The 24,650-nt window shown below is 41.9% G+C and overlaps 1 protein-coding gene across 11 annotated transcripts in view; it reads left to right on the forward strand.

Moving 5' to 3' along the window:
* Positions 1–24,650, forward strand: part of kcnma1a (potassium large conductance calcium-activated channel, subfamily M, alpha member 1a) — a 186,649-nt gene that overhangs the window by 142,528 nt on the left and 19,471 nt on the right. For 5 of the 11 annotated variants that reach the window (XM_050071394.1, XM_050071396.1, XM_050071395.1 and 2 more), the window contains 5 exons: positions 13,446–13,539; positions 17,606–17,732; positions 19,227–19,451; positions 20,012–20,204; positions 24,280–24,393. In XM_050071394.1, coding sequence (XP_049927351.1) covers positions 13,446–13,539; positions 17,606–17,732; positions 19,227–19,451; positions 20,012–20,204; positions 24,280–24,393 — 753 coding nt within the window. Of the gene's footprint in view, positions 1–5,008; positions 5,183–11,165; positions 11,520–13,445; positions 13,540–17,605; positions 17,733–19,226; positions 19,452–20,011; positions 20,205–24,279; positions 24,394–24,650 lie in introns of all 11 variants that reach the window. The other 6 variants (XM_050071391.1, XM_050071390.1, XM_050071393.1 and 3 more) reach the window with 2 other exon arrangements.

Below are 24,650 nucleotides of genomic sequence, written 5' to 3' on the forward strand. Positions count from 1 at the left end.
ACATTAGCATTACAGCAGGAACAGCACATGAATATAACCTGACCTATGTGCAGTAGTCACTTGTCAGGACATGTTAGCCACTGGATAAATAATTCAGGTGAATCTTCCGTATTTCCTCTAAAAGGTCACAGTCAATTACAGTAAGCAGCCTGATACAGACAAAGCCCGCTTTTAAAATGGATACCCACCGTTTCTTTCTTTTGTCTGTGTCACCTCAATTATTCAGACAATTTCTTGCGTTCCCGGCTCAATAGAATCAACAGGCCTTTCACACTTTAGTCTCATTCAGATAAACTGTTTACGTCTGTTTGCTTTCTTAATATCGCCGTGTCTCAGACGCAGGTGATGGACATGCCGTTGTGTTTTATCTTATTAGTTAGCCCAAGAGAGATGCATTTAGAAAGACGACAGCTCCATTACTGCAATGGGAGTCTGTCTTACAGTATGTTCTGTTCTATCATGTTTTGTTCTCTTCTGTTGTTTTTCCCATGTTTCTTTATGACCAGTGACACACTTTTGATGTATTTCCTTCCCTGCTGCCATTGGAAAACACCACTTTATTTTAACTACTCACTGGTAGTGATTTATTGTGAGTAAAATGAAAATGGGTGTACTATTACCCAGAGTGCAGTGTTTTTTTTTCCTCTTCAGCAAATAGTATACTGTATCTATGTTGCATGTACCAGTGTAGCTTCTGCATCCCTCTCCTCGCCTCTCATTTCTACACTGTGCTCAGACCAGACCAAAACCAAAACAGCTGAAATCAAACTCACACCAGCATCAGGCCTCCTCATCATAGGCCCAGTCAGCTGATGCTCTCACTAGTTGGAAATGACAATTAAATAGAGTGTGACTTAATCGGATGTGGCCGGTGAGCTCTGCAGTTTTTCCCTCACCATTTGATCATCAAACCAAACTCATATTTGGCATTTGGAAGCCAATCTGCTGCAAGTCTTATGTCATTACCCGTGATTAACCTCCTTACAGTGTCATGCTCTAAGGAAGTACAGAAGGAGCGTAATAAAAAATCTGAGATGTCATGCGGTAATCATGGATTTAGAGGAGCTAACACAAGGGGGAAGAGAATTAACGAGAACCGCTGAGTTTTAAATTGATCTGCTTTCTGTCAAAGGAAGTTTTGTGTGTGGCTGTACTTTCAGAGAGCAGAAAATGTCCTTGTGGGAAGTTCTGCAAATCGAGCTAGGTTGCCAAAACACAATCAAAACAATCTGGTCTCCCCTTTGCCCTCCTTCTCTGTGATCTCAGCCCTTTTTTCTAAGCTCTGGGTCCTCGCCCTGCTCCGGCTGAGGTTTCAGAGATCATCAGTTCCTCTCAGAATTGAAATGTCACCGCACCAGTCTTGTGCATTTCAAATCTGGACAGTTGTTGGGCCCTTTTTTTGTTTTAACTCGCTGCACTGGATGAAGTCCACTAGCAATACAGTATTAATTGTCATAGCTTTAGATCGCCACTAGATGGCGGTGCCGTGCCAGAGTCATGTCCAATGATACAATATCTAAATGGTGATGTCTGTAGAGGAAACTTAAATCCCCAGAAACCTGTTCAGCAAAAATGCAAGGATCATATCTGAGTGTTTCTGTGCGTTTAGGATAATAAATTCAATCCAAAACCGAATCCTGAGTTTGACAAATTCATCATCCTGAGTTTGTTTCATCACTTAGTGTTTTGTTTATATGATATGGTGTGGTCGGGGTGTGTTTGTGCAGAAAAGGCTGCCTTTCCAAGGAAAAAGAGCATTTGTCTTCTGCACTCTTTTTTGCCTCCGCTGCAGTACTGTGTTTGTTATTGCTCGAGTTCATCTCTTGCCGTAACAGTATCATTTTTCCTTGCACTCTTGCTGAATAAGGAAGCTTTAGGGGGACATATGAGAATGGTGCTTTCTTTGGGACATCCTTCGCATTCAACATAGCGCCCTGATAGCTTCTGTTTGAGTATACTGTGCCTTGGTGGATTAGAGGAGATGGTGACTGATCAAACCCATGCAGACAGTTTATCAGGGCAGCCGTCATGTTGAATCTTCAATGTCCTGAAACGGACACCTTTTAACTCTAGGCCAGAATCTGGGTATTTGTGAAGTCAGAAGTCAAAGACATTGTCGGTGTGTGTGTGTGTGTGTCTTGTGTTTTCCATTACTCCCCTTCCATATGTCAATAATCCACGTTGTAAACATATTCTGTGGTCCGAGTGCCTACGCAAAAACTCTGAAGTTAAGAAGTTTCAGCATGAAGTGATAGCCTCGCTGCACCTTGTCTGCCATACTCCCAAACTGTTTCAACACTGTGAACAGTTATCTCTGTTGCTAAGACCAAAACGACATTCTCTGCATGCTTATTACATGCTCATAAGGCACATGTGCATGCCAAAGGATACAACAGTCCCTGATGCCTTCATCCCATGGGTTATGATCTGCGTTTCCCATTCTTTCCTTGGCCAGAAGCTGAAAAATATTACTTCATTCAAGCTCTTATTTTTTTCCCGATGTGACTCAGAGTCAAAGATGCTGAAAGTGTCTCTGTAAAGGTGCCAGACGGCATTAGTCTGCTGTCTGTTTGCACCTTGGTAATGAGAGAATGGGGACCAGGGACTGTTTCTGCCCAGAGTCACAGCAATCTAGATGTGCTACTCTGGGGACTTTCACTCCCGCTTCCCCCGGGGTTCAAAGCTTCACACACACACAGCACAAAGACAGAAATTGGCTGCTCACAGTTTTTGGCTGCAGGCTGACTCGTAGTTAAGGAGTTTATTGTTGTGTAACAGCACTCTCACATCCAGGCTTACCTGAACGAGAGCAGCTTGGCACCAAAATTCCAGTTTTTTAGGACGACAACTAAAAACAATCCTCAATCAGATACTTTAATACAGTCATTAAGGCACTGGTGTTGATCCTAATACAGGCCCACTTATAATTCAGTTCAATTCAATTTCATTTATAAAGCCCAATATCACAAATCACAATTTGCATCAGAGGGCTTTTCAGCATACGTCATCCCTCTGTCCTTATGACCCTCACAGCAGATAAGGAACAACTCCCCAAAATCCCTTTAACGGGTAGAAAACAATAGTAGAAACTTCAGAAAACTGAGGAGGGATCCCTTTTCCAGGATGGACAGACATGCAATAGATGTTGCACGATAAATTATAATTTAATAATTACTAACAAAGATCATCCCCGACTTTATTGAGTGGAGGTCATTTAAAAGATATTAAATCATACATAATAGAGATGCTCTGATACCTGATTTCCTTCCCAATACTGATCCGATACCATTGCCTAAAATCCATACTTCTACCCCTGTATGGATGCAATATAATTGCTATTGCTATTGCTATTGAATTTCCCCTCAGGGGATTAATAAAGTAAATAAACTTCAACTTAAACTTATTGTTGTATGGCATTGCTCAGGTTAAATCTTTGTAAAGCATGAGTAAATTCATACAACGAATTTCATAGAACTTTCTTGTAGCAGAATGAAAGAATTTAAAAGTTTTAATAGCACAGTAACAGTATAAAGCAGCAGTGCAACAGCAACTTAACTTTCAGGAAATCAATTGTTCTTGCTGCTCTAAAACAGTAGCTGTCATTGGTTGCACAGCAGAATTTGCTGTGTAGACCACAGTTTTGGCAAAGGAGACTCTAGCTCTATTTTATCCAGGTGTGAAACTTTAAAGTTTATTAATAAATTACATGGTATGGGATTGGTGTATAGACTTGCATGCTCACCAATCTATCTGTATACGAACAACTCTATGCCAATGTCCAGTCAGTATTTTTACCTTATAAATTTTAAGGGAATACAGCTTGAGATAAAGATTCAAAATCTGACAGTAATAGTTTTCTCCTCTTAACCAATTAAAATTAAAACTGTCCCAGATACAAAGAGTGCATCAACATTACATTTAGATGTATTGAACAATTGACAACATCAGGATAATGGTAACAGTAGCACGAGTAGAGAAAAGAATAGTCGAGTAGAATAATGTCTGCTCCAGTGGCTCCCAACTGGTGGGTGGCGGTCCAAAAGTGGGTCTCAGGTCCATTCTGAATGGACCGCAAGTGATTTGCAAGCATGTCAATTTTGTAAAAAAACAAACAAAACATACGTTATTTTTAAGCTCAGCAATTTTCTGGCACAGAGCTTTTATTTTGAAGTGCAGTGTCTTGCTGTAGAGTGAGTGACTAACAGACAGCTTCTTCCATCTGTAATCTGTAATAATGTTGTTTTTCCTTAAAAAGTTACAGACAACATATGTACAAATTGACAAAGACTAACGAACATGCACATCCTTCTTTGAGACCCACTGTTTAAGCACACATGCACATTAGCGTGAAGCGTCCCTTGGGGAGTGGAGCAGTGAAACTAAAGATTCAAATATACATTAGCATGACTTGGCCCGTCTAGCCAGTAGAATAGTGTGATGCCTTGGACAGAGCCGCTACAGCTGCATGATGGGATACAGGTACGTGATCCACTCCTTTAGCCAAATGGATAGAGGATGTACAAATGTATGAAACATTGTATGAGGTTTGCTGCTGAAGACATTGCTCATGCCTCTCTTCCCCGAATGCCTCCCTTCCTCTCTCCTTTCTCCTCACCCCTCTTTCCCACTGTTATAGTTTTGCCTTTTGACTTGTTACAGCCTTAGCACGCAGCTTGACCTCTCCAGACTTTGTCAAAATAATGCGCCGGCAGATGATTATTCTGTTATTATGTTGTAATGTTTCCAAATTTTACTCTCTAAGGCAAGAAATAAAAAAAAATGAATGAATGAATTGGGCAACTTGTTGAGGTAAAGTAATTGGATTTTTGAATAAATCTCGCTGCTTCGAGTTTGCTAATTGAATTTGGGGCTCAAGTCTGTGGGAGCAGGTGGCTAAGGCTTGCACTTTCTGATGAAGTTACCTTCCGACTTCCCCTGGATGAAAATTTCTCCTTTTGCCATTAACCTGCTGCTTTTCCTCTCCTCTCATCCCAAAACATGACTGTAGCCAAGATGTCCGTCTACAAACGAATGAAACTGGCATGTTGTTTTGATTGCGGCCGTTCAGAGCAAGACTGCTCTTGCATGTCAGGCAGTGTACATAGTAACATGGACACCCTTCAGAGGGCCTACCCACTTTCCTCTGTCTCTGTTCATGATTGCGCAACCACTTTACGTGCCTGTAAGTTACACCGCCCAACACATGCTGTTACATGTCTGTGGTGTGTGCTCCGTGTGTATTGTACCATGCAGAGGTACCGTACGTGTGTGTCTGTGATGTCGTCTACGTGGTGTGATCAGTTAACCATAGTTTGTGTAGCTGTGGCGTACGTGAATTTATTTACTCATTTTGTTTATGAATATCTTTTAAAGTTTAACTCTGAATCTTTTCATTTTCTCTTATTTATAGTTGAAATTCATCAGTGTTTTTTCAGTTGTTCATCATTTTCATGTGACACTATTCGTTTTGTGTCATGAGTGTATTATGTGTGGTGGGTAAGTGGTGGTGTGGCTCTGTGGTGCTGCTGTACTGTACAGTACTGTAGGTGTTAGACATGTGGCTACCGCATGCTGCATCAGTCATGCAGTTGTGTGATAATATCACTATTGGATTTTAATGTGTTTTGAGCTGTTTTAAGGTAAGATGTCTGTTATGTACACAAAAATGGAAAGTATATTATTTTATTCAAGGTTTTATTCTGCAATTTAATGATAATGTCTGTTAAGTTACTGTCTTATATCTTACAAACCTCTGAGTTAACACTGTTTTTTAGTTTGTACGCTTTTCAGTTAAAGCAGCTTTGCCTCTGTTTCACTTTTTTTCCTTTTACCTTTGACTCGACCTTACCGAGCGACTGTGCAGAGTTTTTCACTTTAATGCCGGAAGATAAGAGAAAAATCACATCTGAAACTGTGTTTTGAAGATTTCTGAGAGACTTGTCGAGCCTTATAAATGAGGAGCAGTGCCCAGATATTAAAACACATTTTTATCGGTGACACCGGTTCAGGAAGTAACTAATAATATCTCAAGCAAATGAAATGCCCTTTTACTCTTTTCGGCAATTAGAGAAGAACAAGAGCAAGAAGAAAACAGATAGTTTTGCCCACAATTAACACTGTTTTTTGGGCTTTTTTTTTTTTTTGGAAAGAAAGATTGTACATTTTACATTATAATATATTTGAAATAGTCGTAAGTAGTGTATCTCTTCTGCAGTCTTTAGCATTCATTCACATACACTGGGAGGAGGGAGAAGAAAAATACAATAGGGGGAGAAAGAGGTTTGGTATGGTGGAAAAGAGTGCAAGAAAACAGATAAGCTAAAAGGAGCCACAAAATGAGAGCTCAAAACAGTGATAGTTGGCTTGATAATGAACAGGTAGGGAGACGAAAGCTCCTGGAAGATCCCCCTTCTTTCGATTTCCCTTTGAGTGGATGGGAAATACTAAATTGTCTGTCAATTACACATGGCAGCAGTAGGCCTGGCTATCAAAGCCTTGGGTTCAGACATACAGATCTGATTTCCTTCTCAACATTCTCCCACCGTCTGCCGACTCAGCCTAGATTAGTGTCAAACATGCCATGATGGGTTTGGCTTGGCCTCTTGTAGTTCGGCCTGCGCTGATATCCCTCGGTACCAATTACTGGCCATTACATGGTTACTGATCTCACTTCTCCCTCAACCCCCTGTAGGATTTCAGGAAAGCCTCCTCTGTCTTGGATTTCTTTCCCTTTTTAACTCTGACTTTGTCTGAACAAAGTGAGTTTAGTAAAGGAGTGCATTGGGCTTTGTCAGTCAGGGATTGTTGGATTTCCTCTCCCCATTTCGCCTCTTTTTTTTTCTTTCCTCCACCAGACTGAGAGGATAAGATGTCTTTATCCGCGATGACTTCATGCTCTTGTACATCTGAACCAGATTTTTCTAGCCAGAGTACTCAGATAATTGATTTCTAGGATAGCGCTCTTTCATGTGTTCTGATGCGAGTCACATTCGGATGGTGCAACACAGACACCTCATTAACGGTGATGTAAACATAAACCTCTGTGTTGCTTTATGGGCTTTAATGATACAATATTGAATTAATAGCCGTTTTTAATATGCACTCATTCAAGGGGTTTAGTGAGTAATGTGAGGTTTGGTGAAATAGATAAACTCCTCGTGCACGTGGAGCCATCTCGGGACAAATTAGCTCACTAATTTAATGCAGTCTTTTGCCACCAGAGATCATTCTTATACAAGTTCTGCAGTGAAACTAAGATGAGTCATGGGGCGGAAGCTTCTGCAGATAAAAATATGGAAAAATTGGACAGAAGAGGGCAAAGGCAAGCAGTTTCTGCAACTTGTGAATAGTTAAATATATAGTTCAAAGCCCACATTATATATGTAGGTAGAGTAGGGTACAAAGCACAGTTCTTCCTCGTGTAGTTGTGTACTGATTCTTCTATTCAACGATTCAAGTTTTAAAATATTACCAGAAGTTATTCGGAGTAGTTCCGCTGACTCAGACGTTTATTTTTGGTCTGTAAATCAGCAACACATGGTCTTTCTTTGTGACCTGACCATCATCACAGGAAGCCAGCTTCCTTCAGTGAGAAAAGCTCGAGACGTGACAGGTTTTATGTAACGGAGAAGTTGAAGCTTCTATAAAGCCGGGCTACGGACGAGGGTTGGGGACCCGGGGCTCGGGAGATGCTTTCGGCTTGTCCGCGGCCTTCTGGGTTTTTTGTGTGCGTATGTGTGCGTGTGCGTGTGCGTGCGTGCATGTGCGCATCTCGTGTGTGCAACAACATGCACTTCTATCTCTGTGTCTGTGCATGTGTGTGCATCTGCATCTCATTGCTGGGGACCTTATCTATCCTGACACGGAAATTATGTTTGCATTTTCATTTTCCCAGCCCTGCTGGTCCGTCACCAAACTTGCCCTGACAGCTCCTGTCCACCAGGCAGGCTTGGTCCCCCCTCCCCACCCCACCCTATGTCCTATGCCGCCTCGCTACGCCCCAGATGCTAGCCAGTTAGTCTGCCGCCTCTGCGGTGCGGGCAGATTGCTAGAGACAGATGCCAGGGCCACTGTGGGTCCCTGTTTGAGGATCTGTGTCATAGGCCAGCCCTGGGCCCTCACTGTGACCTTTACTGCTGGAAGAGACTCTGGGAAAGAGTGTCAGCAGCTCAGAGCTCAGTTCAAGTGCCCACTGTACCAGTACTTACATCAGTATCTTCAGTACCTCCTCAGTCAAGGTCATAAACGGTAATTCCCAAATAATTAATAGTTCTGGCACAAGTGGAGACCTTGTTCAACTCATTTTAAAGAACAACCCAAGAGATTTAAAAGTGTAGCATTGAACATATGTTTCAAAACTCCTTTTTTTTTAAATTTCCATTTGTGCAAGAGACGTGGCCTGCATGCAAAGATCAAGTCTCTCTGCATTCGTGCTCCGTCAGCGCGGCTGTTTTGAGTAGCAAGTGTCTGCTGTCTGTGTTTCCGACGTCTACATGCACTCAATGTATGTAGTTGTCTTTGTTCCCCATGGTGGCTTTATCTGTTCTATCTACAGACCTCACAGTGTTCATCGCTTTTAAAGTCAAAAATGTAAAACATCGAAGCATTTAATGAGTTTTTAAATGAGACGCATCACATTGTTGAATCTACCACTGAAACTGTGTAACCTCAAATTTAGCTGTTTTTATGAAATCAGCCATTAGTCTGTCATTACATCTCATTACAGGTTTAGGACACTTTCCTAAAAAGCATGGCTCACTCTGAGAATGGATAGTTCATTTCCATTCACCTGTCTGCCTCTTTTGTGCCATCATCACCATTAAGGTTTTGTCCATCATTTTAATTATTTGTACCTTTAATTTTTTGGTTGCCCTCGTGCCTTTCACTGGTAGCACTTCATCATAGTTACATTTGATTTAATTTCCATCCACCGCTCTTATGTTGATGTCTCTATTTCCTAATGTGCCTGTTTCATTACATCCTTTCTCCCCCTTGTGTGACCTGCCACTTGTCTTTGCATTCTCCTCAGCCAAATATAAGTATAATGGATATGTCAGATCACGTAAGTGTGTTTCTCTGTCCTTCTCCATTCTGCTCCAGCTCTGTGTTTAGACTCTAGACCCCTCACTATGTCATGTAACATAACTAGCACTGATGCTTTGCTTTAGTATTTGCTTTGTTCTCCCTTAATTTAAGAATATACTGATATTGTCTTGTGTCTTATACAGAGACAAAGTCACAGTTTAACCAGTGTTAAATTCAATGTTTGTCAACTGAAATCATTTCAACATATGATGACAGGAATTTAAAGTAATAGGTTCCTGGTATTGATAGCAACTGGACATAAATTATTTTGTGTTTGCTAATACCATGTAGTTCCATAAAATATTCTTTTTGTATTGTGCTGCATGTAGCAGCAGATGGCGCTACAACACCAGGGAACAGTGGGAGTCAGAAAGAGGCTGGCGTTCGATTCAAAGCTGATTGCAATTTAGGTAAATCTTAAATAATTGTTAAATGCAATTCCTTTTTACTCTACTGGTTAAGAATACGTTTAGTTTTGCAATGCTATTTGTCACCTCTAACGTTTTATATGTTTATATTTATTCAGTGCATTTGTTCTTACATTGAAGACATTTTTGTGTTTCCTCTTTGAAACAGTGGCTGCCTCTTAGCAGAACTAAAAGGAACCACCAGCTGTCATAATATCAGTTTTAGTTTTATATTTTAAAAACAACAATGCATGGCATAAAAAGCTTTTTCATGCAGTTGCAATGCAGATAAATACCAAAGCTCGCTCATGCAGCAAACACTGTAAAGGCAAAGCCAGCTTAGCTCACATACAAAAGTAAACATTTGTAGTTGTTATTCCTCTGCCTCATCATCCAGTTTACATTGGGTCACGACGATCTGATAAGGCTTGCATGCAGGACAGTACCGTCATGTGATTAGCATTTCAGGAAGGGACAGTTGCCGTCTGGGTTGTTCAGGATGCACAGTGGACCTGCCAGGGTGGGTGAGCGCTCTCTAACGCTGCACGTGTTTGACAAGGGCCAGATGAATCCAGGAGCTATCGGTGGCGCCCTGTAAATCAAGGAGGCAGCTGACGGCTGGGATAAACGTCTGTTTATCGCCCGGGGCCACCCAAGCATGCTCTCTCCTCCAAACAACCGACCAACCACCCTTCCACCAAAGGGAGGAACAGGGCTCCTCCTCTCCCATTCAACTTTACAACCACTTCAATACATGCAAACATACGGGTTGACTCTGCAGCCTCAGTCAGGTTGTGTGTGTGCGTTTGGTGGGGCGGCTGAGTGAACATCAGGTGTACGTGAGTTTCTACATGCACAGTGTATTTATTCTCATATCAGACACAGCAGGTTGGACAAACAGTTACAGTAAAAATCAGCATGTTTGAGAATGACTGCATTTTTACCCTGGAATCAAACCACATTTCTATAATCCAGAATGAATCCTTTAATGTTTAATGATACAAAGTTTTTGAATTAGTAATATTATAAATTATTAGTTCTACTTTTATATTTGTTGAAGTCAAAGTACTGCGCTACACATTATGCTTGAAATGACACAATATCTGATTGTATCTGACTGGCTTTAGCCAAGCCGTGTCTTTGCTTTGTTCTACTCAGAAAGTGTAGCGCAACTGTGGAAATAAAACGGAGAGACTTCTTATTAATTCATGTTTGTCACAGATGCAAAGTAAATGTCGCTGGGAACGTTTCAGTCGGGGCGTGTGCCAAGCAGATAAGAGATGTTGGAGTTTGAACAGCAGTTTTAGAGAAATGGAATGATAAATGATCCCTGCTTTATGGCATGAATTTTGGCTTAATCAAAATTGAAATGAGAAAAATAGAAGTGTTTGATCCTTAAAAATGATTTTAATAATTACCAGTCTTTTAATTCTCACATATATATTTCAAGTCAGTGAATATCTTTCTTCTTTACCTATTGGCTTCTTAACATCTTATAGTAAAATTCTGAATTTTGTTTTAGGAGATTTTCCCTGAAGTCTCTGATAAATTAATTCTATAATTTAAAACAAATCTAGCAATTCCACAATTTAACCTACATAGTTTAATTACCAACTAATTCCTGAGCATTAATACAGGCTTTCTCACACTGTTTTATTCTCCATTGTTTGACAGTAATGGATGAAGTTAGACCGTCTTTTCAAAACCGATCAGTTAAAACCACTGGCTGCAACTCCACCTCCATCACCACAAATGCATTCCTCCCCAACAACTTGCACCCCAACCAGGAGCCCCTGTTCAACCCGGGCAAACTCAACATCCCCCTTGTTAATAACCGTAAAGGAAGCCTGCTCCCCATGGGGCCGGGGCTTGGGGCCGACCCCTCGAAACTGCGCCTCAGTATCTCAGGTCCAGGAGACGTGGCGGCCAGATCCCTGGCTGAGAGTCGGCTGAACCGGGCCCGCAGTCTGCCGGTGAAATACCGCTACCACCCCAGTAATGCCATGCTGCTCAGTCACAGTAGGCACTGTAGGTTGCCCCCTTAGCGGGATGCATCAGTCAGTAACCCCGCCTGTCCCGTCCCTTCATTTTGTCTTGTTTGCTGCATGATGGTTCACTCGGCTGCTGTTGTTGCTCCTGCTGCTTTTGCACGGATTTGCCTGCTAGTACAGTGGCTGCTACTGTCTGCTACTGGGTGACTTCCAAACTTGGAGTGCTCAGACATGTCAATTTAGAATTGACACACTAAAGAGTCACTATTTATTTTCAGAAATGCTGCAGGAGTTGTGAGCTCTGAGGATACTGAGCTGAAATAGAAAGTTTTAATCATTTACTGTAAAAGCTTTTATTACGCAGTGGCTGGAAAGCATTTAATTTTATTGCTGTGGGTGCAAACAAGAAGTGCTATGCTTTTACTGTCAATAAATTAAGTTTAAACCAGGAGGAGTCTGTCGAACAATATGGCGAGGAATGCATATTTTCTGATGTGGTATTTTCAAAGTACATTAGAGAGAGAATTATTTGTAAAGTGGAAAGTGCTTGTGATATTAGCTATTCCGAATGCCCAATTGCATAAAGGAAATGTCAGAGAATGACATTTTATTAGAAGGCAAAGTCATATTTCTTATCTTTTATTAGCAGAATTAGGTGACAGCCAGGGACGGGTGCTCAGACAATAATGAATTTCCACATGCTTGGAATAGTCACGGCTTGCAGCGTGCACATTGATTTGCACTAATATCATGCTGTGTTATTGATTTCTAACCAAAGGACTAACACGGGTTTGAAGTGACGGTGCACTTGGCATTTGCGCTGGGAGAGTGCAGAGTGGATAAGAGTATCTGGGTGCCTGTCTGAAAGCTCTTGAAACTCACAGACAGTAGTGAAGATCAGACTACTGTTAGCTTGCCTGAAATCTTCAGACGACTGGGCCTGGCCTCAATCTGGCTGCTCTTTCTCGTCCTCTCTGTCTGACTGGGACTCAAGCAAAGTTTGAAAAATAGGCTGTTTTTTTCCCTGTTTCTCAACACAGCAAAGCAAAGTTGACAGGAAGCTGAACTTGAATCTGATCAAAAATAATCTTGAAACAAAACACTGTGGCTATGGCTCAGCGTCCTGCAAACGCTCAACACCAAAACGTCAAAAATGGACTATTAAATCTTACATAATTAAGTTTTTCGTTGAACTTTTAAGACTAGTCCTGACCTTCTTCTGCTGGAGGATGATGTCTATTTATTAGCTGCTATTCATAGTCCACTAATTCATACCCTGTTAGCGTGCCCTGTCCTTAGTGATTTGTCTTGAGTCTTGGCATGGAGGTAGACCTGTAGAAGAGAAACTGTGCGTTTTAGATAGAAGTGGAATAATGGGGTGGGGTTCAGATGGTTTTGTTAGAAGAAAAATCAATAAACTACCCACTCCAGATCCATCTCCATAACCTTTATTTATCTCATTGTCATTGCTTTTGCCCATGCCCCACTGACAATGACAGTCTGTACCATCACATGGCAATTAATGGCGTAGGTAAGCATGGTCACTCTGATGCAGACTGCTAGAGGTCCAACCATCTGCACATTCTAGCGGGTGTACTGAACAGACGCAGTAGAGTATTACCGAAGGCCCTGTAAAAGTGCACCTTAGGAGAGCCAAAATATGGGGGTTTTGGGATGTGAGCCTTCCGTAACATTTTCAGGTCGTAAAGTTGTTTTTTCTCCGTGGTTTTTCTCCTGCCTTTCTCAGATTTACCATTGTGCGTTACTAATGCTTCGTCTATATTTTCTCAATTTGACACTGAATTAATAATTTTCCTTTTTACTTCTGTTCAGTTTTTTTTTTTTTTTTTGGTTTGCAATGATTGATTTATTGTTGGCTATCTTTTTTTTGTTTTCATGTCAGGTCCAGCACACTTTCCCAACACTCTGTCTCTATTCTGACACTCTGTGCATGTGTTTGCAGTCGAAGACGAGCATCCGTCAACTCTCTCGCCCAAAAAAAAGCAGCGCAACGGAGGGATGCGAAACTCACCCAACTGCTCGCCCAAAATGATGAGGTAAGAGACGCTGATTTTATTCTCCTTCCAGCACTTCAAATGGGGGGAGTGAGAGGAAGTCAGATAGAGGGAGAGAGGGAGGAAGGGATGGAGGGATGCGTGTGAGAGATACTTCAGAGGTGGATGCTGCTGATGGTGAGATGGTGGGAGTTTGGATGGATGGGAGGGGGCAAATTAGGGGTGGCAGAAGAAGGAGGTAAGAAACTCTGTGAGAGAAAGAGAGAGGAGAAGTGCCCTGTTAGGCTCTGGCTGTTTAGGATGGCATGCTGTCAGCTGTTAATGACAGAGCTGAAATAATATTTCTGTCATGAAAAGCGGCTGTGAGGAGCCGTTTGAAAACTCCTCTGGCTTTAAAGTCCCAGCTGTCACCTCCTCCGGTCTGGTCCACATGTGCTCCTTAAACAATGCTGGCACTAATGACACCGGCAACCAATCAGAGGGACCTGCATGGTTACTTTGCCCTCAGGCTACTCCTCTATTGTGGGAACCCCTGTGAGTACTGTTTCTGGTACTTAAGGCCATATGTGAGATGTATCATCACAATCAAATATGAATTCAAATATTACCTTCCTTTTATCCTGTCCCATGGAATTAAATTGCTGTTAATTGATTTTGAAGGATAAAAGGGGGTAGGTTTGTGTGCTCCTCCGGCTGCGAGGCGGGGTTAGCAACACGACAGCGTGGAAAATACAGGGAGGCCGAGCTGTGCGGATTGGGACGGCAGGATAAAGGCATGGTGGGGAAGATCTAACAGGACAGGAACACTCATAGCTACACTGGCCTGCTCTTAATGAGAGTAAGTGTTACGGTTGTCATCTCTACGACTTTACAATGGGAAAATCTTAAGAGAGGACTGTGTGTTTTTTGTCACACACACTTGTCACTGTTAGTATTTACGCAGTGAAGCTGCACTGCAGTAGCAACTCCTGCGTCTGAATAGAAAATAAATAACTCCAAATCATGTTTTTTTAATGAAATTCCTTAAAGCAAAAATGCCGTTACATAGAAATAGTTTAATTCCTGCCAAAAAGCAAACAAATAAAACTAGTTTTGTACTTTTTGATCTTTTTTCACATGTTGTTTTTGGTCATTATTGCACTGTTTTGTATTTTCCTTACATTCTAGTGGAGTTCTTTGTATGTTGGTCCTGCTAGCTTCCCTTAGGCAGAGTTCCTCCTACTGCACTGACATGCCTATGTGATTTTGTCCAGTATACTTGTTGGCCTCCCCCTCAGTTCTCCACAAAACAAGCATTTAATAAGCCTTCACACTTGCCGAACCATTAGCCCAACACAGAGTCATACCCTTCAGTCGAGTTTGCAACAGAGCATCATTTTTGGATGCCCTTGCTCAGAGGGAGAAAACTGCTACAAAAACAACTAGACATTGGCACATTTCCAGCTAACTGCTTGTTTTAAAAGGCTGTTTAGTTTGCCTAACTTAAAGCACAAAACCTTTTCTTCTCTTCCTTTTCTGCTTAGGAGATGGTCCCTGTTTGCCATGTAATATATGCATCTTTGCTTTGATCTCACAGTGATAATAATTCTTGCGAGTTATTTACTCAGTTTTGAAAACGCTTCAAAGCGGTGTCAAAGTTTTCTCTGCTTTAGGGGTGCTTCTGTATTCTGCTGGCTCTTGGGTACTGGGATGACAGGTCCTCTGTTATAGGTGTAGATTTTTTTTCCCAGTCTTAGCCCTCAGCAAAACATCAAATTACCCATCACAGTCCACAGCCCCCCTTCACGGCTGCCCCCGTCAACATATAACACCATATATATTAAACAGTTGTGCTTTACAAGGTGGATTTTATGCACAATGAAAAGTGATTGTTTGAGGTAGCCTTAGGGATACTTTATTCTACAAGCAAGGAGGGGGAGAACACAGTAGAGAGCTAGCAAGAGAGCGAGCATACGTATCAAGTATGGTTTTTACAGGACTTGCAGCCTGAAGGCCTTTGTAAATAAATAATGATCAACAGATTGGCTGTGGGCTTTTGAAAAGCATGCCTTTGTCAGTTTGCATGATGGGGAAAATTTTCAAAGCAAGAGGCTGCCTTCGTAGTCTGGCAGAGAGGGATTGGGGGAGCACGCCCATCCCCAGCTTGTGACTGCAGAGTGATACACTGGAATAACTCAACTCTGTTTGAAATATATACTGAGGGAGGGAGGAAGAAAGAAAAGAGGGTGAGACACTGGAGTGAGACATGCTGTAAGGGAAATATTTGTCCTATATAAAAGTGCATACTGTATCTCACCCGGGGAAAATGTTTGCTTTGCAATCTGAACTGTGAATTTATTCAGTTTTGACATTTTGTACATTTATTTCTGGAGGGGAAACTTCCAATAAAGGACATACTTTCCAAATAATTAATACAAATTAAGAGGTAGAAATAACATATTCTTTAAATTTATTTAGTAATTAATATGTGTTTTTTTTAACACTGACATTTAATCACGCTTAGCATCCTGGCTGACCTATCCCCAGCGTGTCTGTGTTATTAATTTCCAAGTTGCCAATCTGACGTGTCACCGTGCTAACAAGCCGCACCGCCACCATGGCATTAACACCATCCCCACAAACCCTTTTTGACGGGTCATGACTGACGACATGCATCCAATCGCGGAAAGATGTCACGGCATCATCCGCAGCTGATATCCCTTGGGCGTGGCACTGTGGCACAGACGTCATGTCTACTCTCCCCGAGTCTTGTGGTAGGTTCAACCCGAGGCAGGGAGAAGGCAGAGGGAGAAGGAGGTGTGTGGAGCCTGTGACAGGCTGCCAGTCACACCGCTGACAGCTCTGTGAAAGATAGCTGTCTTGGCAGAGAGAGCTGGAGCGGCAGCCCGCCTGCATGCGCCAGTCAGCCCCTGTGTGGAGGCGAGCAGAGCTGAGCAGATTGAAGTGACGGGGGCTCTGTGGAGTTGATTGGCGCAACACGCGGCTCTGGATGAAAGATTCAGGCTGAGTGTAAAAACACTAAATGCTGTCAGTGTTATTATCACCTGCACTAACTGATAGAGGGAAGAGAGGTGGAGAGAGAGGGTGCCTAATTGACAGCTTTTTTTTTTTCTGCTCTTACTTTTCCTGCGTTGGCATGCAACCCAAATGCAGGCTGAAGGAAGAGGCAACATCAAAGCCTTGTCAGTGAATGACAGTGTTGATAGAGGATAGAGAGAGTGATACTGAGAGAGATGTATGTCAAATTCTTGAGATGTTTTCTCCCATATTACTCAAATGTCTGTCTCTCTGCAGTTCCCTGTTTTGGGAGTCTGTATAGTGCTGTTTTAAGCGGTGATTTCATTATTTGGGTTGAACTGTAAATAAATTACATTTGCATCGCTGTTAAACAAGCAGTGTTTATTGAGGAGCAGCACTAAATTTCTGCTGTTTACCCTGACTCAGTGTTTTGGATGACATTTTCTGGATTGCCTCTAAAGGAACTGTGAGAACACGTCTTGTAGGATAAATGCAAGAACAAGGGAGGCGGGATAACAGGAGTGACAGGAGCCCTTTCATGGTCAGTGTTACACCGGATAAAACTCAGCAGCCCACTGCTGTGGATTAGCCTGTTTGGTTGTGACATGCTGTTGAAACATTAATGGCCATCAGTTGGGAAAGCAAAATGTGATTGGGCAAATTCCTGAAATATTTAAAGTGTGAGCCTGTCGGAGCTTTTACTATTTGCGCCGCATGGCGTCAGGAGCTGGAAGAGAGGGTAAAAGCTGGTAATTGGCCTTGTGTTGTCATGCCATTCAGTCAGTAGCACTCAAGTCTTGCTGTTCTCTGCACCACTGCAAGCGCCAGGGTCTTTGAGTTTTCTGATGACTTGACATCAAGGACAAGAAGGGATGGAGGAATGATATGGTAGCTATGGGGCCTACAGTATGCAGTAGAAAGTCGAACACTCTGAGAATGTGATGGACTTTTGATATGTTGTGTGAACAGACAGTGTCAGTCTCAAGAAACCCAGGTGGTCTGCAGCCTCTTTCATGTAACCACTTCATCCACAAGGCTGCAGTCATTTCACAAAATGGTCCAACATAAATAAATTGCTCTGTTTTCTCAGTCGACACGACCCCCTTCTAATTCCTGGAAATGAACAAATCGAGAGCATGGACATGAACGTGAAGAGGTATGACTCGACAGGGATGTTTCACTGGTGCCCATCAAAGGACATCGAGAAAGTCATCCTGGTGAGTGCAACAACAATGCACCTGCAAAACCTCTAACATATATCAGAATATAAAATAAAAAAGTTAAAGTAAGTATGGTCGGAGGCCAAAGTTTCCCCTCAATATTGTAGTAACACAATCACATACTAATATGTATTGAAATTTCTCTCACTGCCTCTCTGTTGTTTCAAGGTGAGTTTGTTGTTTTTTGTTTTTTTATATGTATCCACCAAGGATCTGTGAACAGCATTTCAGCACTCCACGCATGGGTTTGCTCCGATGTTTTAACACAGCAGTTTGTAAGCATTTATGTTAGTGCACAGTTTGTCTGGGCAGCGTTAACCCCGTCTAAGCCAAACGTAAAATACAAGGTGCAAAGCATATTTGTTGCTTTAATTGGTTTAAGGGAGGGGGGATTGGGTTGGCAAAAAATGTTCTAGGCAGATGCTTAATCCACCAAACAGGGCAGACAGGGGCGTTGCAATCGGGGGAGAGGGCCCCAATGGGAGGGGGCCCCTTTAAAAGACTAATGAAAAGTCTGGTTTTGCTTTTAAATCTTTATTTCTAAGTAATAAGTGTCATATGTTGATTAAAATTGGCTGAATAAATCAGTTGACAGGCTGAATTTTGTATTTAAAAAAAATAGTGGAAGCTCTCTGAGGCTGTCTCACCCCTTGGAAAAGGTGCAAAATGGTTTAGTCTGGCCTTGCACTTAGATTTAGCTTGTGCAGCAGCGATTGCTCATACACAGGGCCCAGAATTTGGTGTTACGCCCCTGAGAGTATCCAGACATTTACAGCAGCGATGCTCTTCATTTTACTTCATGTCTCCAATAAACAAAGATACACTTTTAGTTTCAAACCAACTGGGATCATAGTAGCGTTTAGTTTACTTAACGTACACACAAACTCGTGATCGAATGCACATCAAGCCGCCGCGACAGGCGTCAGATCTTGAAAGCAGGGCACTGCATTGTTCTTTTTTCAACGCGAACGTCACACAATAGAGGAGCTTTGTTTATTTATACCTCTCTGATTTATGACAGGGTCCTAGTCATACATACTGTATGTGCCTAAAATCTTACAAACTGCATTTTTCAGCGTGGTTGAATCAGCTGCCCTTTGAAAAAAAGGCCACATGTTGTGTTTCTGTTCTGTAAACTTCCTATTTTTCGGATTATCCAATAAACTGCTTATAAACAGAATAGTGGTTAACCAAAATTTTGTATATGTGTAAATAGTAGGGTCTTTATTATGGATCAAATATAGGATTCAGCTAAATATTTGGTTAACAAACTATTTAATTTGGGTTTATAACAGTTTATAAGAGACGTTTAAACATGCTTAAAACCAAGAGTGTGACTTCATGCACATTAACCGGCTTTTTGTTAACAGCACTCATTTCTTTCTCTGTGTTTGTCTCTGTGTATTTCTTTCCTCTCCTCTCTGTCTGCACTCCTCCTCATCCCTCTCTCTGCTCTTCTCCCCCTCCCCTGTGTCCCTCTGTTCCCTGCAGACCCGGAGTGAAGCCTCCATGACAGTACTGAGCGGCCATGTGGTGGTCTGTATATTTGGGGATGTCACGTCCGCTTTAGTGGGGCTGCGAAACTTGGTGATGCCTTTAAGAGCCAGCAACTTCCATTACCACGAGCTAAAGCCTATAGTGTTTGTGGGCTCGCTGGACTACCTGCGAAGAGAGTGGGAGACTCTACACAACTTCCCCAAGGTCTCCATCTTACCGGTGAGTGTACCAGTCCGCCGCCGTGGGAGATGCATTTAAACCAGAATTTCTTTTCAACTAACAAGGCATTGACATTTTGAGTTACATGCACATTGAAATCCTGAGAGGGATTGTCAGTTTGATTTGATCACACATTACTCAATTGAATGATCACTCCATGAGAGCGTAGTCAGCCCCGCTCATCCAGAGCAGTGACACATCCTGCACATCCAAAATGGAGTTTATGTGTGTTGCAGCTGCAGTGCCCATCACAGATGGCGTGCATTGCTGCCTTAGAGCTTGTTAGGCCTGGCTTGACTGATGATCAGAGGAGAATCCCAAACACAGCCCTCAGCGCAGGCTAGCCTTTAGATTAGTCCATGTCTCTGATTCTCCAATGCCCAGTTAGATCAGTGGAATGTCATCGCCTCAAAACAAGAATACTTGTTAACTAATTTCCCAAAGCTCCACTCCGCTCACTTCTTAAATTTGTTTTTCTCTCCCCTATGTCTGTCTGTGCTCTGCGTTTTGCTTTCTCCCTCTCTGTCTTGCTCTTTCTCTCTGTTCCTCTCACCCTGAAGGGTACGCCATTAAGTCGGGCAGATTTAAGGGCTGTCAACATCAACCTCTGCGACATGTGCGTAATATTGTCAGCCAATCAGAACAATATCGAAGATGCCTCGCTACAGGATAAGGAATGCATCTTGGCATCACTCAACATCAAATCTATGCAGTTTGATGACAGCATCGGGGTCTTACAGGCTAATTCCCAAGGTAAGGAGCGTCCTATTACACTCCATGTGCACTGCTGCCCAAAGGGGACAGGTTGTGGCAGGGAGGAAAGGCTGTAGTCAAAGATGGGAAAAAGAAGGGAGGAAAAGATTGGGGGGGAAATGAGAAGGCCACACAGGAGGGATGGATGTAGTCTGTCAAACACAGAGTCTGCTAAGTGCTCCTAATTGAAATACTCTGTAAGTATGTGGTAAGTGGCATGTATAAACTGACTTTATTGTACTCCTGAAGAAGCGCGCACACAAAACATTGTGTTGATTGCTTCATCAAGCCTTTGAAGAGTGTTTGTTACACGTAATTTTCTGATGATTTCAGTCTTGTCCCTGGTAATTACATGCTGCTAAACCTCCTTGATAATACTTTTTAATGATGTAATCAACATGACTGTGTCATTTGATGTTGTTCCCCCTGATCTGGTGTCTGGCAGATCGTCTGGAACAGATTGTTGATGTTTGCAGACAAACACACGAACCTGGCATCCCATCAGGCCTCATCATCATTAAGCAGCTAGTACAAATCACCAGGCAGGCCAATTCAGCTGCTCCTCATTAGTCACAACAAAACAGCGACACATGCACGCACGTACCTTCGTGTTGGAATGCGTGCGTGTTTGCACACATAACACACACACACACACACACATTTTTGCCAATGCAATCTATCCACACACATCCACAAACAGGTAATCCTCAGTTTATGATTAGCCCGAAAGGCATGACATGCCTTGAGCTCAGTACTATTTAGTGCCACCACACTGACTGTTGTAAATACAAATCAAAGTTGAAGGTCCAAGAGGCCATTATTTTTTAGTGCAGAGCACTTCCACATGTTTTAGGAGAATGCCAATGCTGTTATTTCTCCAGCCTTGAGTGAGTGATGTGCTGTCGATAGCGGTGCCACCGAGGAACAATAAGCAGGGGTAAATCTTAGAGCACGCCGCTCTGGGGAGCAGTATTCACAGAAAGCCACCTCAATATGGAAGCCCACTAGCCTCTATCCTCTCCCAGGGTCGATGGATGGAGCCTATTGTCATCAATAATTGGGTCTTACATCAACCACCCATTTCAGTGATAAATACTTCACTTTAGAAAACACACACACCACAGTGACGTGCAATCATGCATACAGAAGGAAACACGCGCACATTCCCAGACACCGCTATTGTATCATAGGTATTGCTTTGGGGATTCCTTCCTCCTAGCGATGCTCCCATTCAGACACTGTCTGTGGAATTTAAAACAAGAAGGTGCAAATGAATAAGTAAACATGCGCTTTCCTGGGGGAGAGCTTCTCACGGCTTCTGTAGCATGTAGTCAACCACAGAGCACAGCTGTGCCCGGGGGGCTACAGGGATAAGGGGGTATGTAACCCAGATCTCACTTGTCTATTGTACATTGTAGCAGAACAGACGCGGTTTCAGCCTCACAGTCAGCCAGAAGAGGAGTGTGTGTGTGTGTGTGATCAGGGTAGTGTTTAAACTCTGGCTTCTCTACTTTCGGAAAATATGTGTTAATTGCGTAAATGTAACATTACCAGTATATACTAGTTATGAAAGACAATTAAAAAAAAAACATTCAATATTTCCTTAATAAAGAAGATTAGAGAAGCACAGTAGTCAGATTTTTTTGCCCAAGGTCTCAAGGTTTAATTACATGAAGAGATACAGGAATATTTTATTTGTCACAGACATACATTTATTTTTAGAAGATTACTGTGAACACATTTTAGCTCCTCTGGTTTTTGCAGTACTCTTGCTCCATCTTACGAAGACATACAGCTCTCTGTTTGGAGCTCACCAGCTCACATTGCAACTCTTGAGCTGTTTGTAACCTAACAGGTTTTGAAAGCCGCTCAGCAGCAGGCCTTGTGTTTCGCTCACTTTCTGCTGTACACACTGCGCAAAACGGAAGCGGCTCCTCTACAGCTCCGCACTGTCTTCATGTTCACTATGATACAATAAGAGCAGTGTTTTAAAGGCCGTATCCAAAAAAAGTTGCTGTCACTCTCCAGCAGAGTAAACGTCATCCTTTATGGACATCGACAAAATGATGTTTGCACTGTCTGAGCTCGTGCTCCCTGGTTGACTCGCGGTGTCAAACCTCTGCTATTTCCAAGTTCAATAATTGGTATAACAAGAGTTATGATTACCCATGCTTCAGTTCAGTGTGTGCTTCCCGCCGTGTACTAAACTATTTGGTGTCTTTTTTCCATTGCAAAGGGCTGGAAGATCTCTTTTGTAATGTAAGCAGCTCATTGAGTTTCTTGACAGGGAAAGCACACACACTCTCACATACGTAGAGAATTTGCAATCCTTTTAAAACTTTGTGACCTGAATATATTCCCTGCATTATGTTTCCTTGGTGGTGGCACTATTTGCTGGCATTTTGCAATAGTCAGCACTAAATGATGGATGTCAAAACACAGTTGATGCATTATGCATATAGCATTACAGATTTAAGGTGTTTACTTGTCACTTTGAGGAAATGCAAAAATGTGAAGTCATGTGAATTCATACTCCTGTCACTTGCACTTGTATTTCACGGTCCTGCGCCACGCCATCTCTGATAAAAGGTTTTCCGGATCCACTTCACCAATTTTATTGTAACAAAATGAACAACATATAAAATTTATGTCTGCCCGTTGATGGAGGGATGTGAATGCTAAATATGTCTCAGCTGACCCCTAAAAGCACCAGTTCCGGATCGCAGTTTTAGGCAGGTGCCTCGTTCACTTAGCCTTCTCCTTCTTCTTCCTTTTTTTCTGTCAGTCCACACGATTGAATGACACAGGAAGCACTCATCAACAACTTTATGCTGAGTGAGCTGACATGCACTATGTATAATGGTATTGATACAGAATTCCAGGTCACATCCTCGTGTTTGTGATACATCTGCAGGTCAGCCCTTTGAGACACGCAGGTTTTTGCTTGGGCTGTATTTTTCTTTACCTAGAAAAAAAACACAATATACTGTACTGCCTCACAAAAACATAGTAATTTAAAAACATTAAAAAAAAGATTAAAGACCAAAATAAGATTTTTTTTTTCCCATCGGTTTTACTAAATATTCTGCCATGCCAATTTCTGAGAAACAGCATATCAGAGTTGCAGAAGGCAACGCCAAACAACAAAAGCGCTATTCTGTCTTACGATATCAAGTTAAAGCTAGCTTATGAGATAACCACAGCTACCCTTAGCTTAATATAAGGAATATTGCTAGATTTCCCACCTGCTATTATCTTGACAAATATTCATTTTCATGAAGTTTCATATAAGTAATTCAGTCGCAACTAAATGAAGCAATAGCTACTAAATGCAGTCATGATGGAGGAAAAAACAATATGCTAAAGCTAACTAGCTCAGCACAACCTCAGTAACTGCCATTTTTAGCTTTTTATTTGATTGGGAATAATTAGATTAATTGTAAATTAATTCATCTTATTGATTTCAACACTAATATTTTAGTAGGACAAACAGAAGCACAGCAATAAAAAGACATATTTAAATTCTATTAACTTAAATAATGAAAATTAAGGTTGTTTTTTTTGTGGAAACAAAAAAGTCAATTTGACAGGAAAGCTGAAAGAGCAAATTTTTTAGTTAGTAACTGTCACTTTCTCTGAAGTCACAGTGCAGTAACTGTGTTTTTACATATAATGTAGGATCTACGGAAATTAATTTTGGGGTAAATTAATCAGTCTGAAAAGGCAAAGGAAGGAATTACCAACTTTTTTTTGTTGTGCAGTTTATCTCAATCTTTTAACCCTTTTTTCCTCACCTTGACAGCTTCTGTTGTTACTGCTCTCTGCCTTTTTGGGATCAAGGAGATCTCTTAAAGGAAAAGTCCAACCCAAAATCAAAAATACATATTTTTCCTCTTAACTCTTGTGCTAATCATCAGTCTTGTGTTGTTGTGATGTGAATTTTTGAGGTTTGGAGATATCAGCCATAGAGATGTCTGCCTTCTCTTAAATAAAACAGAACTAGATTAAAGTCTTGTGGTGCTCAAAGTTGTGCTACTTGCTGAGGTACAGTATATCACTCTGTCTGTGGTTTCAGGTTTCACGCCTCCTGGAATGGACAGGTCATCTCCAGACAGCAGTCCAGTACATGGCTTTGTGCGTCAGGCTTCTGTCACCACCGGATCCAACATCCCCATCATCACAGAACTCGGTAAAGCTGTTCACACCCACCTGAAATGCAAACACTGCATGCCATATCCAATAACCTCAGATCAACTCATTGCTCATTTGCGGACATAGACACATAGAGCCAATAATCCCAGACTTGAACGTCATGCTGCTGCCAAAAGTTCCAACTCATTCAAGGTCAAATGGACTTGAGGAATGCGTGTTGTGGAATTTTTGTTCACTTTCATGGTGCTGGTAGCTTTGCCCAACTCAAGTTCATATTGGTATGTGAATTTTTGG

The sequence above is a fragment of the Epinephelus moara genome, chromosome 19, assembly GCF_006386435.1.
Source record: "Epinephelus moara isolate mb chromosome 19, YSFRI_EMoa_1.0, whole genome shotgun sequence".
Lineage (NCBI taxonomy): Eukaryota > Metazoa > Chordata > Actinopteri > Perciformes > Serranidae > Epinephelus > Epinephelus moara.